Source organism: Enhydra lutris, unplaced genomic scaffold (genome assembly GCF_002288905.1).
Source record: "Enhydra lutris kenyoni isolate GAN:26980312 unplaced genomic scaffold, ASM228890v2 scaffoldscaffold12, whole genome shotgun sequence".
Lineage (NCBI taxonomy): Eukaryota > Metazoa > Chordata > Mammalia > Carnivora > Mustelidae > Enhydra > Enhydra lutris.
The window spans coordinates 54,516,543-54,529,827 of NW_019154096.1; the positions used below are offsets into that span (position 1 = coordinate 54,516,543).

Genomic DNA, 13,285 nt, shown 5'->3' on the forward strand with positions numbered 1-13,285 from the left:
CTTTCGCTTGTTATTCCTTATTGTACACAGGGAAATAATCCTCAGCCAGGTGCCTTGTGAATTAAAAATTCTCCCAGGCATGCCTGGCTGGCTCAATCAGTAGAACATAGGACTCTTGATCTGGGGGTTGTAAATTTGAGCCCCACATTGAGTGTAAAGATTACTTACAATTAAAAAAAAATTCTCCCAGTTACAGAGAGTGAACGTTAATGGGAAAGAGTGGATCCATAGCAGATAATGAATATCGGTGTTCCTCAAGGCAATTTGCATACATCTGCATAAAACAAAAATTAGAGATTGTCATAACTAAAAGCATTTATTAAAAAATTACCAAGTCTTGGGGCATCTGGGTGGCTCAGATGATTAAGCGTCCTTCTTTAGGGGCGCCTGGGTGGCTCAGTGGGTTAAAGCCTCTGCCTTCTGCTTGGGTCATGATCCCAGGGTCCTGGGATTGAGCCCCACATTGGGGATCTCTGCTCGCCAGGGAGCCTGCTTCCTCCTCTCTCTCTGCCTGCCTGTCTGCCTACTTGTGATCTCTGTCTGTCAAAAAAATAAATAAATAAATAAATCTTAAAAAAAAAAAAAAAAAAAGGTGTCCTCCTTTGGCTCAGGTCAGGATCCCAGGGTCCTTGCATCCAGCCCCACATAGGGCTCCCTGCTCAGTGGGGAGCCTGCTTCTCCTTTGCATTCTGCTGCTCCCTCTGCTTGTGCTCTCTCACTTTCTCGGTCAAATAAATAAATAAAATCTTAAAAAAAAACACTAAGTCTTGGGGTGCCTGAGTGGCTCAGTAGGTTAAATGTCTGCCTTGGGCCCTAGTCATGATCACAGGGTCCTGGGATAGAGTAGCAGGGAGTCTGCTTTTCCCTCTCCCTCTACCCTCCCCCTCCCCCCCCCACTCGTGCATGCTTTCTCTAAAATAAACAAAATCTTTTTAAAAAATAGAAATAAAAAAAATCACCAAGTCTTTTAAATTAGTCCTAGTTGACTTCACATTTACTACTTTTTAACAAGACTCCAAAATAAGTATTTCAACCTACGACCCCTGAATTTGGCGGTGTTAGTGGCAGTGAATATGGTAAATGGACATTCAATGACGGTAAGAAACATTCAGATTTATAATTTTTTAAAAAGATTTTATTTATTTATTTATTTGGCACAGAGAGAGAGAGAGACCACAAGTAGGCAGAGAGGCAGGTAAAGAGAGAGGGAGAAGCAAGCTCCCCGCCAAGCAGAGAGTTGAGTGTGGGGCTGGATCCCAGGACTCGGGGACCATGACCTGAGCCGAAGGCAGAGGCTTAACCCTCTGAGCCACCCAGGCATCTCCAGATTTATAATCTTTTGAAACTAAAATCACACTAATGGATGAATGAACCAATCCATTATTGTCAGATTTATGCTTAAATTCTTCTTACCAGCGCGTCAGCAGAACAGTGACAAGCCCTTTGTCGAACTTCCCACTGCTTTCCTGGGACCCTAGCACCTTAGAAGGCTCAACATCTCTATTTAAACGTGGGTTCCTCCTAACACTAGGGGGAGACCAAGAGCCTTGGGACACCCCCAACACCAGTAGAGGGAGGCGGGACCTATTGTCAAGTCACGCCTTCCCTACCTGTGACTGGCACAGATACTATCCAATGGATACCGGGATAGGGCGCGCCGACGCCCCGCCCCCTTGAGCGCCCCGCGGCCCCCGAGGCAGCCTCTGGCTGTCTCTGCGGCGGCGACGGCCTGGGCAGATAGTGCGCCGTGCGCAGGCGCGGAGCTTAGACCTCGCTGCAGCCCCCATCGCCTCGGGGAGTCGCACCCACGGAGTCCGCCTGCTGGCGCGTCAGTGCTCTCCCCCTCGTCCACCCTCCCCGGTCCCCCCAGCGCCCTACGCGCCGGGATGGCGGAGCTGCGGCCTAGCGGCGCCCCCGGCCCCGCCGCGCCCCCGGCCCCTGGCCCTAGTGCGCCCCCGGCCTTCGCCTCGCTCTTCCCCCCGGGACTGCACGCCATCTACGGAGAGTGCCGTCGCCTTTACCCTGACCAGCCGAACCCGCTCCAGGTTACCGCTATCGTCAAGTACTGGTATGCCCTGGGCCGCGGGGAGACGGACAGTGGCGGGCTGGGAAGTGTTAGAACCCCGGGGGCGAAGTCATTTGCGGAGGAGGGGGAGGTGGAGAAGAATGGTTAAAGCACTGAGAAGGAGGGCGTCCTTCTGCGAGGGAAGGAGTTAAGGCTGAAGTTGGGAATGGGGACAAAGGGGTTAACGGAGCCTGTGGGTAGCGAAGGGTTAACGAGGGAGGGAAGATGAAGGGTTAACTGGGATTAGGAGAATAGAGTGAATTGGGGGTGTGTGTAGGAGCGGGGGAGTGCGATAGGAGGGGGGGAACTGTAAACGTGGTGAAAGGAGGGGGCGCCTGTAGGGGGTCATTAGTGGGCGAGGGGAAGCCGGGGGCGGGGGGCGGCTGAAGTGGGATGGGGGAGGCGAGGCGGGGCCTGGGGAGCGTATGAGAGCGCTTTGGAGGAGTGCGGCTGGCGGAGCTCAGAGGGCTCGAGACTGCACAGGGTAGGGGTGGATTTGGGGACCCCCGCTTTCCAGTAGGTTAGGAGGGGAGCAAGTTGCGAGAGTTGTGCCTGTGAAGAGAGGAGAAGGAAGTCTCCTTTTGATACCTTCCCTATGAGCTCAGACGTCAGTCATATCGGTGCAGTGCTTTTGCGTTTGAAGTTTCACGGAGCAACTTTTCTTGATAGATAAACTTTCTGCTTACTCGGCACAGTTCTCTTTCTCCAAGCAGAGTTTCCTCTGGCTTTGCAGCTGCTTTGCTTTAGGACATTGGCTAGAACAGAGGCAGGGGCAGGGAGAGCCATGTTTTGGCTAAGGATTGAAGGGGACCACAGTAAATAATGAAGACCTGGGACTTTGCTACAGAGTGAAGAAGTAAGCAACATGTTAAGAGGAGCTCCCTGACCACAAGCTTCAGGATTTAGGCAACAGTCTCTCAGGGACTCCGACAGTAACCCTCAAGCGGCTCTGTTAAGGATCAGACCTGTTTACAGAAGGGCTGCCCTTGGGGTAGGAATGGTCCTTTTTTGTTTTCCATTCCTGTTTGCAGGGTGTCTCTCTCTACAGCCTCTGGGCAAAACAGGTGTTCGAGGGACTCTGACAAAGAGCCTGTCTTTCTGGATCAAATTGAGGAGTTGGTTGAATTTGTTCAGAACGGCATTCGTGTAGGCACTGTATTAGATGATCCCCTTCACTAAGCTCTGAAAGACTGTTCAGGAAGCAGCATGGGATGTGGCCAAAGGGGCAGGTAGACCCAAAGGGGGAAGTTGATAGAGTGACTGTCTTTGCTGGTTACCTCTCCATTTAGGACTGAATCTTCTCCAAGGTAACCTCTTAACTTCCTCCTGAGATGGCAGAAACTAGACTGTCTAGGGTTGAGGCTCGCTCCCTGGGTCACTGGGAGGATGTGAAGAGACTGACATCATGGAGGGCCTGGGGACCAGCCTCCTCCTATGGGAAGGCCATGTCTGATAGCCAGGAAGAGATGTGACCATCAGTATAGTTCTCTTCAGCAGGCAAATTGTTCTCTGGTTGAGAGGAGTATTTGAAGAGAGCTTCTGCATGAAAAGCAGCTCTTGATAATTTAATGACCCATTCTCATTGCACCTCTATATTTAAATATGTATTGTGATGAGCTGTATTGGATTGTGTCATGAGAACAGAGGACCAGTTTCTGCAATGCCATTTGTTCAGGCCCCTTGTGAGTGTGCGGAGAAATCACTACACAGGCTTGGGCAACAGTTTTTCTGTCACTCAACTGGCCATGAAGGATAGAGTTGTGTGTGGCGATATTAAAGCACATGCAAAGGACTAAGACTGATTTGGGCATCTTTTTTTTTTTTCTTCTTCCCTGCTGCAAGCTTGTTAAACAGGCAGAACTTACCTTTAGAGATGGGCCAACATGTAATGACTAATAAAGAGCACTTTGTGAAATTAGAAATGCTGTGTAGATGCAGAAAAATATGAGAAGGAGCAGCTGAGCAGCTGGTTCTTTGTAAGATTTGGAAGGGTTTGCATAATTAAGATTCTGAAATCAGTTCATTGACAGAGCTCACATTTGGCTTCCCACAAGGCCTTGTTCGAAATTTGACTAAGGCTACCCAGGTCTGGCTGTGGCCCAGGGTCCCTTGAGATTCATTTTCTTGTGACAGAAGATTGGCTCTTTGGCCAGTGGACCCGGCCAGCAGGGACATCCTGGCTAAAAGCTGAGACTTTAGTGAGCAGGGAGCAGAAACATGGAGGCAGAGCTTGCACCCTGGAGTTCCTGCACACCTGCAACTGGCATGTGGAGTGAGGTTAGGTGTTCAAAGAAGTAGGTTCAAGGAAGAGCATCAAGGGGTGCTCTGGGTCCTTGGATAACATCTTTTTCCAATTGCAAAATATGATTATTTTCTATATACTCATCTGTTTCCCCATCAGGTTTCTGAGTAAGTAGAACAACACTGTGCTTAGGGACAAGGCTAATTTTGCCTGACTCTTGATTATTCCTTACAGTTGTAGTTTTAAGGTAAAGCAGCACTCCTTGGTGCAGTATATCCTGAGAGAGGGCTGCAGGGGTATGGCAGATGGAGCATGGAACCATGGATACAGTTTTGCCATTTTTTTGCTGGATGGACCTAGGTTGAAGGAGGGGCAAGGTTGGGAATTTGTATATGTGCTGCCGAAGCGAGCACATCAAGGTTGGGAATTTGGAGCAGGAAACCAGAGCAGACATGGAACCTGTAGTCACTCCCATGTGTTATGGGGTTCTGCAGCTATCTTGTGGTTGTTCCAGGGATAGCTACCCTTTTGTTTCCTTCTTCCCCCAGCAAACTTTTCTATATTGAGCTGGTTGTGGAAGTATTCAAATGATTTGGCCAAATCAGAGTTAAGGAAAGACATGGGGATTTGTCCCTTTTCCTAATCCACTCAGTTGAGATTCTTAGCTATCTGTAGCAACTTTTTTTTTTTTTTAAAGATTTTATTTATTTATTTGACAGACAGAGATTACAAGTAGGCAGAGAAGCAGTCAGAGAGAGGAGGAAGCAGGCTCCCTGCTGAGCGGAGAGCCCTCTGTGGGTCTCGATCCCAGGACCCTGGGATCATGACCTGAGCCGAAAGCAGAGGCTTTAACCCACTGAGCCACCCAGGAGCCCTCTGTAGCAACTTTTTAAGAGTTCTATAAATAACTTAGCATTTAGCACTTAGTGCTTAGCACTAGTAGAGAATAAGGATTTCTGTAAAGGCAGGTAATACCCTGGCAAAAGAGGATGAAACCAGACCTACTGGTTTTAGATAGTACTTAAATTGCATGATACTGGCACTCTTGCTGGGATCACATGTAACATGTCTTTTATTTGGTTATTAGTGTTCCTTCAGCATACATCCCAATTGCAAAGTGCAGTCCGTCAGTGTCCCAGGGGCAGGCAAAGTTTTTGCAGTCTGTGGGACAGTCAGATATCCGAGGCAGCTCAAATGCACAGTGTTTGTGAGCTAAATGCAGACTTCCTTCCACTGATGGTTTCCATTTAGGCTGTTTCTCAAGTCTACCAAGTTTCCCTATCCATTCTGAAGAAAAGCAGGAGCTTTTTTCTTCTTCTTCTTTTTTTTTTTTTTAAGAGCTCTAATTGCTTTACTAAAGGAAACCCTTATGGAATTAAATCCTTAGAGTGAGCTAATGACTGACTCTCTTCCTCAGCTGCTTCTCGGTTGGAATTATGGGGGATGTTTAATGTGCTCCTCAGAGGCCCCAAATCATTTAATATTCCAGCTCTACCTTTGCAGCGACAGTCTCCTGGGATCATCTCCTGGATGCAGGCACTCCCAAGGTTCAGTCTGGCCTGCTGCAGTTCTCTGTGCAGGGCTGAGCTAGCCTAAGTGTGGCCTTTGTCACTTGCATGAGAAAAGACCAGTTTTGGTCTGTGGGGTATAGGCTGGGGTCTGGAGGCATTGGATTTGTTTAGAGCAAACTGTAATTAACATAGGGCACAATATAGTCTTTCAGGAATTAGCTGTCTAAGAGGCAGGAGTGGAGCTGAGCCTCTGCTTCCAGGAACAATGCCCATTGGGGATGCCCAGGATGGTCTTTCAACCGAAGCCAGTTGATTGACTAATGCACCTCTCGCCTTGAAGCTTGGCATGATTACAGGCTCCATGGAAGAGAGGTAATCCCTGTCAATCCGTTTGGGATTGGTAATTTGAAATTGGAGGAAGTAAAAGGGGTAACCACCTAGTCTGTTTATTTCTAAAAGAGGTCCTACATGTGGGTGATTGAAGGGAACCTCTTCTGCTTCTGGAATTGGGTAACTTCTAGTTGTCCATCCCTTGGTCTTATCCTGGAGGTGTGGCTTCCTTTTAGTCATCCCACGTTCCTCTAGGATGGGGTCTTTAGATTGGTAAGGCATGACCTCTTAGCTTCACATTGTCTGCTTTCAGGCTCACACTGACTCCACTGTGTTTTGTCTTTTGCAGGTTGGGTGGCCCAGACCCCCTGGACTATGTTAGCATGTACAGGAACGTGGGGAGCCCTTCTGCCAATATCCCTGAACACTGGCACTACATCAGCTTTGGCCTGAGTGATCTCTATGGTGACAGCAGAGTCCACGAGTGAGTATAGGGCACTTGCCCACCCTCCACCTGTCTCTTCCTTAGCCTTGAGCCTTATTTCTGGGTTTTTCCTGAGTAGAGGTGATAATGTCATAATTCTGTGTGGTTGGCACTGCTCAGGTTGAACCTCTGGGTTTCTGCCCTCTGCTTGTATCTGCTTGTGCCAGAGTGATCCAGGTCAGCACCCGAACTCTGTTCATCTGGTGCAGGACAGTGTTGATGATGAGCAAGTGTTCCAAAACCAGCAGGTTTTTCCAAACTGCTCTGGTGTTTGATCTCGGAGGACAGGCAGCATAGCTATGATCCAGAATTTGAATCCATGCCTCTAAGTCTACTTGTTTTTTTTCCTCCTCTAGCTTGTAGTGAAAAAATTTAAACATAAAGCATAGTTGAAATAATTTTATAGCCAACACACAAATACCTACTACCTAGATTCTGCATTTAACATTTTACTCCTCTTGCTCTATCATGAATATATCCATCTCTCTCCCTCTGTTGATCTTACTTACTTCCTTGTAACCTGCAGTTGTCTGTGCTCAGCCTATACATAGTACCTTTTTTATTCTAGTCTCTCTCCCATTTTCTGCCCTGTATACTTCCAAATCCTGCCTCCCCTATGTACTCCCGTAACCACTGAATTTAAATAAATTTTAATATTAAGTTAAACATCAACTTAGTATTAAGTCAGCTAAAACCATAACAGCAACACTAATAATAATGAAAGCTAACATTTATTATGTTATAACATTGATTATGAACCAAGTGGTCTCCTAGTCACTTTGCATGTATAAACTAATTTTATTTTCACCACAACCGTATAATACTGGTAGATACTCATATTTGTCCCATTTTACAGATGAGGAAACTGAGCTACAAAGAGAGTCTATAACTTGTTTAAGGTCACACAGCTTGGAGGTAGTAGAGCCAGCATTCTAATGCAGGCATTCTGGCTCTAGAGTTCATGTTCTTAATGACTGTCTACTTAAACAATGATATCATGTCCTCGAGTAAGTTACTATCTGTAATTTAAAAAAGCACACAAATATTTTGTTTCATTTATACTCTTTTGTGAGAGGGGTTCTTTTCTTCAATTTATATGTTGTCTTCCTTCCCTCTCACCAGCATGGTTAATCAAGAGCTGATTGTATTTCTGTTATCATATCCTCTCCTGCTTTTAGCTTTTGTCGTATCTTTTTTGCCTCTTACACTATCTTTTTGGTATCTTGGTGATGACTACTTAGCATGTGTAGTTTGAAAGACTAAGGGGCTCTTCCTGTCCTGCTTCAGCTTAAGAGGTTGATTCTGGGATGATGATAATCATCAGGGGTTTTGTGTGTGTGTGTGTGTGTGTGTGTGTGTGTGTGTGTGTGTGTGTATTTATTTTTGTTTTTTTGCTTTGTTTTAGTTCTTAGTATCTTCCGTATGATCACATCAGATACTTTACAATCTTACCAGGTTCTTTTGTTATCTTTATTTTATAGATGAGAAAATCGAATCACTTGAGGGGTAAATTAATTGCATAAAGGAAAAGAACTAGGATTCAGTTGAACTGTCTTGAGTCCAAAGTCTGAGTTTTTAACCACTAGAGTGTTCTACCTCTCTGATCACAGGTCCAACCTAACTTCCTCTTCTCTCTCATTAAGCTGGGGGCCCAGGCCTCATCTCCTTACTGATCACATGTCAAGAGCAATGCCTGGGCCTGCCTTTATAGCCTTCCAGACAGATCCATTGCAATGTCAGCAGAAGGCTTTGGGAACAGTGAATTAATCTTGCCTGAATGGGGACCCTGCATTACAGTATTAATAATGGAGATAGAATAGCAAACAGATGTGGGCAGTAAAGGCACTATGCTGGACTTTAATGTATATTTTTAATAAGAACCTGCAGAGGGTGTGTAGTGCAGTTGGCCTGTACCTTTTTGTTGACAGATTTATTCCAGTCAGAAGAATACCATTTCCTATGTGGCTTAAAGATTCTTGCAGTATACCTGCTTATCAGTGATGGGTCCAAAGCCCAAAGTGACATGAAGAACGTAATTGAGAAAGCCCCATATTTCAGAGGGGGCAACCTCTGAATTTTAAAGAGAGCCTTCCTTACTGTTTTTCCACGTTTGAAAGTGCCCCATTATATGTGTGTCATTTCTGTATGATAAAGCACTGTGATATTCATATGTCATTTATGACAATAGTGAGACCTCAAGTTGGGCTGTACCTCACCACTGGAACCTAGTGTTTTCTGGTATTATGTTCTGACACAAAAAGGACACGGAAGGAGTGTTCTTGGATGTTTACCCAGTTCTGGTATATGTTGCAGAAGTCAAAAGTACGTTTGTAATTGGCCTTGTGCTGGTGTGATTGGTCTCTTCTCAATCCTGGTAAGTTTCTTGAAGAAAAGTTTGCTTTTCCAAACATTTCATGTGGCAAGGCCTCTTTGAAATGGATTTAAAAATTCTTATTTAATTAGTTCCTACTTGAAGCTGAGGTCAAAAAGGTGAGTGTTCTACCATCCAGTTTATTTATTTTAAAAGATTTTATTTATTTGTCAGAGAGAGAGTGCGTGCAAGCAGGGGTGTGGCAGGCGGAGGGAGAAGCAGGCTCCCTGCTGAGCAAGGAGCCTCATGTGGGATTTGATCTCCAGGACCCTGGGATCATGAACTGAGCCAAAGGCAGATGCTTAACCAGCTGAACCACCCGAGCGTCCCTACCATCCAGTTTGTTTATTTTAAAAAGATTTTACTTATTTATTTGACAGAGAGAGAGAGAGTACAAGCAGGGGGACCAGCAGAGGGAGAGGGAGAAGCAGACTCTCCGCTGAGCAGGGAGCCTGACTCGGGGCTTGATTCCAGGACCCTGGGATCAGGACCTGAGCCAAAGGCAGACACTCAATGACTGAGTCACCCAGGCATCCCTGTCACAAAAGATTCTAAATCTGAGGCCAGCTTTCTCTTTGTTCAACAGATTAACAAGTATGAGAGAGGTGTTGATGCACTAACACCAAATTGAATCTGACCCTAGACATGTTTAGAACAATTGAAAACAAATTATAAAGGGAACGCTTTCTTTTTTTCTTTTTTTTTTTTAAACTAAGATTCAAGGGCACTTGGGTGGCTCAGTTAACTAAGTGTCTGACTCTTGTTTTTGGCTTAGGTCATGATCTCAAGGTCATAGTTAGAGCCCTGCATTCCCCTCCACTGTGGGCATGGAGGCTGCTTAGGATTCTCTCTGTCAGGGCACCTGGGTGGCACAGCACTTAAGTGTCTGACTCTTGGTTTTGGCTTAGGTCATGATCTCAGGGTCATTGAGATGGAGCCTGGTATCAGGCTTTGCGCTCAGTGGGCTCAGCTTATATCCCTCCGCCATCACCCACTCGTGCTCCAGTGCACACACTCTCTCTCTCAAATAAATAAATAAGTAAAATAAAAATAAAAAGTATGATTCAGTACTGTTATTGTCACAGACAAATAGGAAACACTGATCTAGTTCATGTCCCTTAATTATAAATGGAGGACGGTACAGTAGCCTGCTGAAGGCAGGGCAGCAAGCTGATGAGAGTGGCAGGGTGTCCCAGCGTCCCCACTGTCCTACCCTCGCTTTCGTGACTGGGGAGAAATGACTGTATGGACGTTGTTTGTCTTTAGCATAATTATATAGGCAAACTTCTTTTTTATTTTTTACTATATTCCAGGTTAGTGCTAAATTCTTTTCATAAAGGTATCCTTTTATGCTATCCCCATAGTAATTCTGTGACACAATGAATTCTTATTATTGTCTTGCTTATAGATACAGAAACGTAGGCTAACGAACTTACTGCATAGGTGGTGAACCAGAGGCCAGGTCCAGTGATCCCACAGCCTGTATTCTGAACCACTGTGCTGTACTGCCTTTCCATTTTGATCAGTCACCAGCATTTATTGTATGCCTCCTCCCTTTAAGATCTGTCCTTCTCACAGCTTGTCGAGGATAGGGTCAAGCCGAAGTCTAGGGGTCCCCTAGCAGGCTTACTGTGGGAGTAGGCAGGGACACCCCAGCCTGGAAGCCCTGAAGGAAGTGAAGAGCAGGCTGGTTGCCTGAGCCCTGGAATGGCCAGTTCCATCCAGGTTCTTTCCCTATTCACGGTCATCAAAGGAAACCGAACAAGAGAGTGCTTGTTTGGATTAAAAGGCTCTTAAGAGGCTCTTTCTGAAGTTGGAGAGATGGACCAAGTTCCAGCTCCGGCTAGCCACAGGGGAGAATGGAGTACTTTTCTAGGAACCCTAAGGCTCCCCTTGCTGACTTCAGTGGCGGAGATTGTCCTGTTGCTCTTGCCCTGGACTTGGGACGAGTGAGAAAGATGATCTTCAGCTGCCAAGCGCCTGTCGGAAGCCTCCGGCTCCAGCCGTTCCCTTTGTGGCCAGCAGCTGTGGCCTGGAATGTGGAGATCTGCAGGGCTGTGGAAGGGGTGGCTTCAGCCCTGCTCTCTGTGAGGATTTCTGGCTGCCCCTGGTACTGCCAGCAGCTCTCCCTGGACCCAGGTGCAGAGTGTGTTTGTGATCTCAGGCAGACTTCCCTGGTGGGATTCCACTGGGTAGGTCATCTTCTGGACACGTCGACTGGTTCCAAAGACAGCCTTTGTGTGCCGCTGGCCTACAGGCTGGCAGCTCCCCAGGGAAGAGCCTGTGCCTCACGTCTGCCGCCCATGGTCCATCGGGGCTCTGCCCCACAAGTGCTGGGCTTCTCGGCGGGTAGGCGTGTGGAATTTGGAGTTGTTCTTGCCCCCTTGGGGCTGGAACTGCCACTGACTGGCTTTCTGTGGCTGTCTCCACTGGGTTGGTAGAGAACCTCCTTTTCCCTTCAGGTTCCTCTGAGTTGGGCTCTGTACGGAATGAGTTATTTATTAAAACACTGGATACAGATTAACTTTTCCACATGTTGTTTTGTGTGGCCTTGGTCCCCTGCAGTTGGGAAATGCTAATTTTCCCTTCTCAAAGCTGGGTTTGCAGGAACTTCTTAATGTTTCGTTTCATCCTCTGTGGTTTCCAGTGGACATCCTGCCTTTGCCTTACCATACCTGTCCTGGGAACATGGTCCCTTCTCTGGTTGGGCCTTTGCTTTCTTCCCAGAGCTCTGGTGAAGCTGACAACCAGAATCCCTGTGTGAACCACTCGCAGATGGCAGCCCGACCCTCCCCGTGGCTGGCACAGCAGGCTGAGGAAGTGCTCTGCAGGCTGAGGAAGAGGCTCTGGGCAGGCCTCCCTGAAGCTCTGGTCCCTCAGCAGTTCATCTCCGAGGTGTTGAGTTTTGAGAAGACTGTGTGAAATGGTGGTGTTCTCTGCTCAGAGGAGGATCCCTGGGCTACCTAGAAAGAGTGGGGTGGCCTTGGCCCTTGCCCAGGGAGTAATGGCCAGCAGCAGGGCTAGAGCTCTTCTTTTTTTTAAATTTTATTTTTATTTATTTTTTTTTAATTTTTAAATTTTTTTATAAATGTATTATGTATTATTAGCTCCAGGGGTACAGGTCTGTGAATCGCCAGGTTTACACACTTCACAGCACTCACCATATCTCATACCCTCCCCAATGTCCATAAACCCACCACCCTCTCCCTGCCCCCCCGCCCGCCAGCCTCAGTTTGTTTTGTGACATTAAGAGTCTCTTATAGTTTGTCTCCCTCCCGATCCCATCTTGTTTCATTTATTCTTTTCCTACCCCCCAAACCCCCCATGTTGCATCTCCACTTCCTCATATCAGGGAGATCAAATGATAGTTGTCTTTCTCTGATTGACTTATTTCGCTAAGCATAATACCCTCTAGTTCCATCCACGTCATCTCAAATGGCAAGATTTCATTTCTTTTGATGGCTGCATAGTATTCCATTGTGTATATATACCACATCTTCTTTATCCATTCATCTGTTGATGGACATCTAGGTTCTTTCCATAGTTTGGCTATTGTGGACATTGCTGCTATAAACATTCGGGTGCACGTGTGGGCTAGAGCTCTTCTTGAAGCTGAAAGCACCACTTTGGGCTGGATTTCAGGCCCCAGATCTCTTGAGTTGTGAAATGTTGAGAATTCCATTTCTTTTGTAACCACAGGAAGACCTAAGGCACTGTGGGGCTCCCAGCAGATCTGTGTGGGTATGTGGCTTCATCCTTTGAAAAGCATTTCATTTGCAACGTGGATTATCTCTTTCTTCATGGGGTAAGGAATCCAGATTTTCCAATTCAAGAGAATCCCTCAGCAGTAAGGAGACAGTTGGGAAGAGATTCCTTGAGATAACCCAGTCAAACTCGCTTTATTATTATTATTTTTTAAGATTTTATTTATGTATTTGACAGAGAGAAAGGGTGCACACAAGCAGAGGGAGAGGGAGAATCAGGCTCTGCGCTGAGCAGCAAACCCGATGCGGGACTCGATCCCAGGACCCTGAGATCATGACCTGAGCTGAAGGCAGACTCTTAACCCACTGAGCCACCCAGGCCCCCCCACCGCCCACTTTAAAAAGTTCAAGCAGTCTAATTATGGGGAATGACTGACGATCACTGGGCTGGTCAGCCCTGGGAGATTCATTCTTTTTCCACAGAGGCAAAGACTTGGAAGCCTTTATGGGTTTGACATGATTGGATCTCTCAGTCCCAGGAATCTTCCCTGTTCAGACTGCCCTTCTGGGTTTCCATC

General features: G+C 46.7%; 1 protein-coding gene across 3 annotated transcripts in view; it reads left to right on the forward strand.

The window, feature by feature from the left end:
- Positions 1 to 1,834: 1,834 nt before the first annotated feature.
- LOC111145420 (SUFU negative regulator of hedgehog signaling) overlaps positions 1,835 to 13,285 on the forward strand; it is a 114,351-nt gene continuing 102,900 nt past the window's right edge. For all 3 annotated transcript variants that reach the window (XM_022500296.1, XM_022500297.1, XM_022500295.1), the window contains exons 1-2: positions 1,835 to 2,068; positions 6,498 to 6,632. In XM_022500296.1, coding sequence (XP_022356004.1) covers positions 1,887 to 2,068; positions 6,498 to 6,632 — 317 coding nt within the window. In that variant the 5' untranslated portion in view covers positions 1,835 to 1,886. The remainder of the gene's footprint in view (positions 2,069 to 6,497; positions 6,633 to 13,285) is intronic.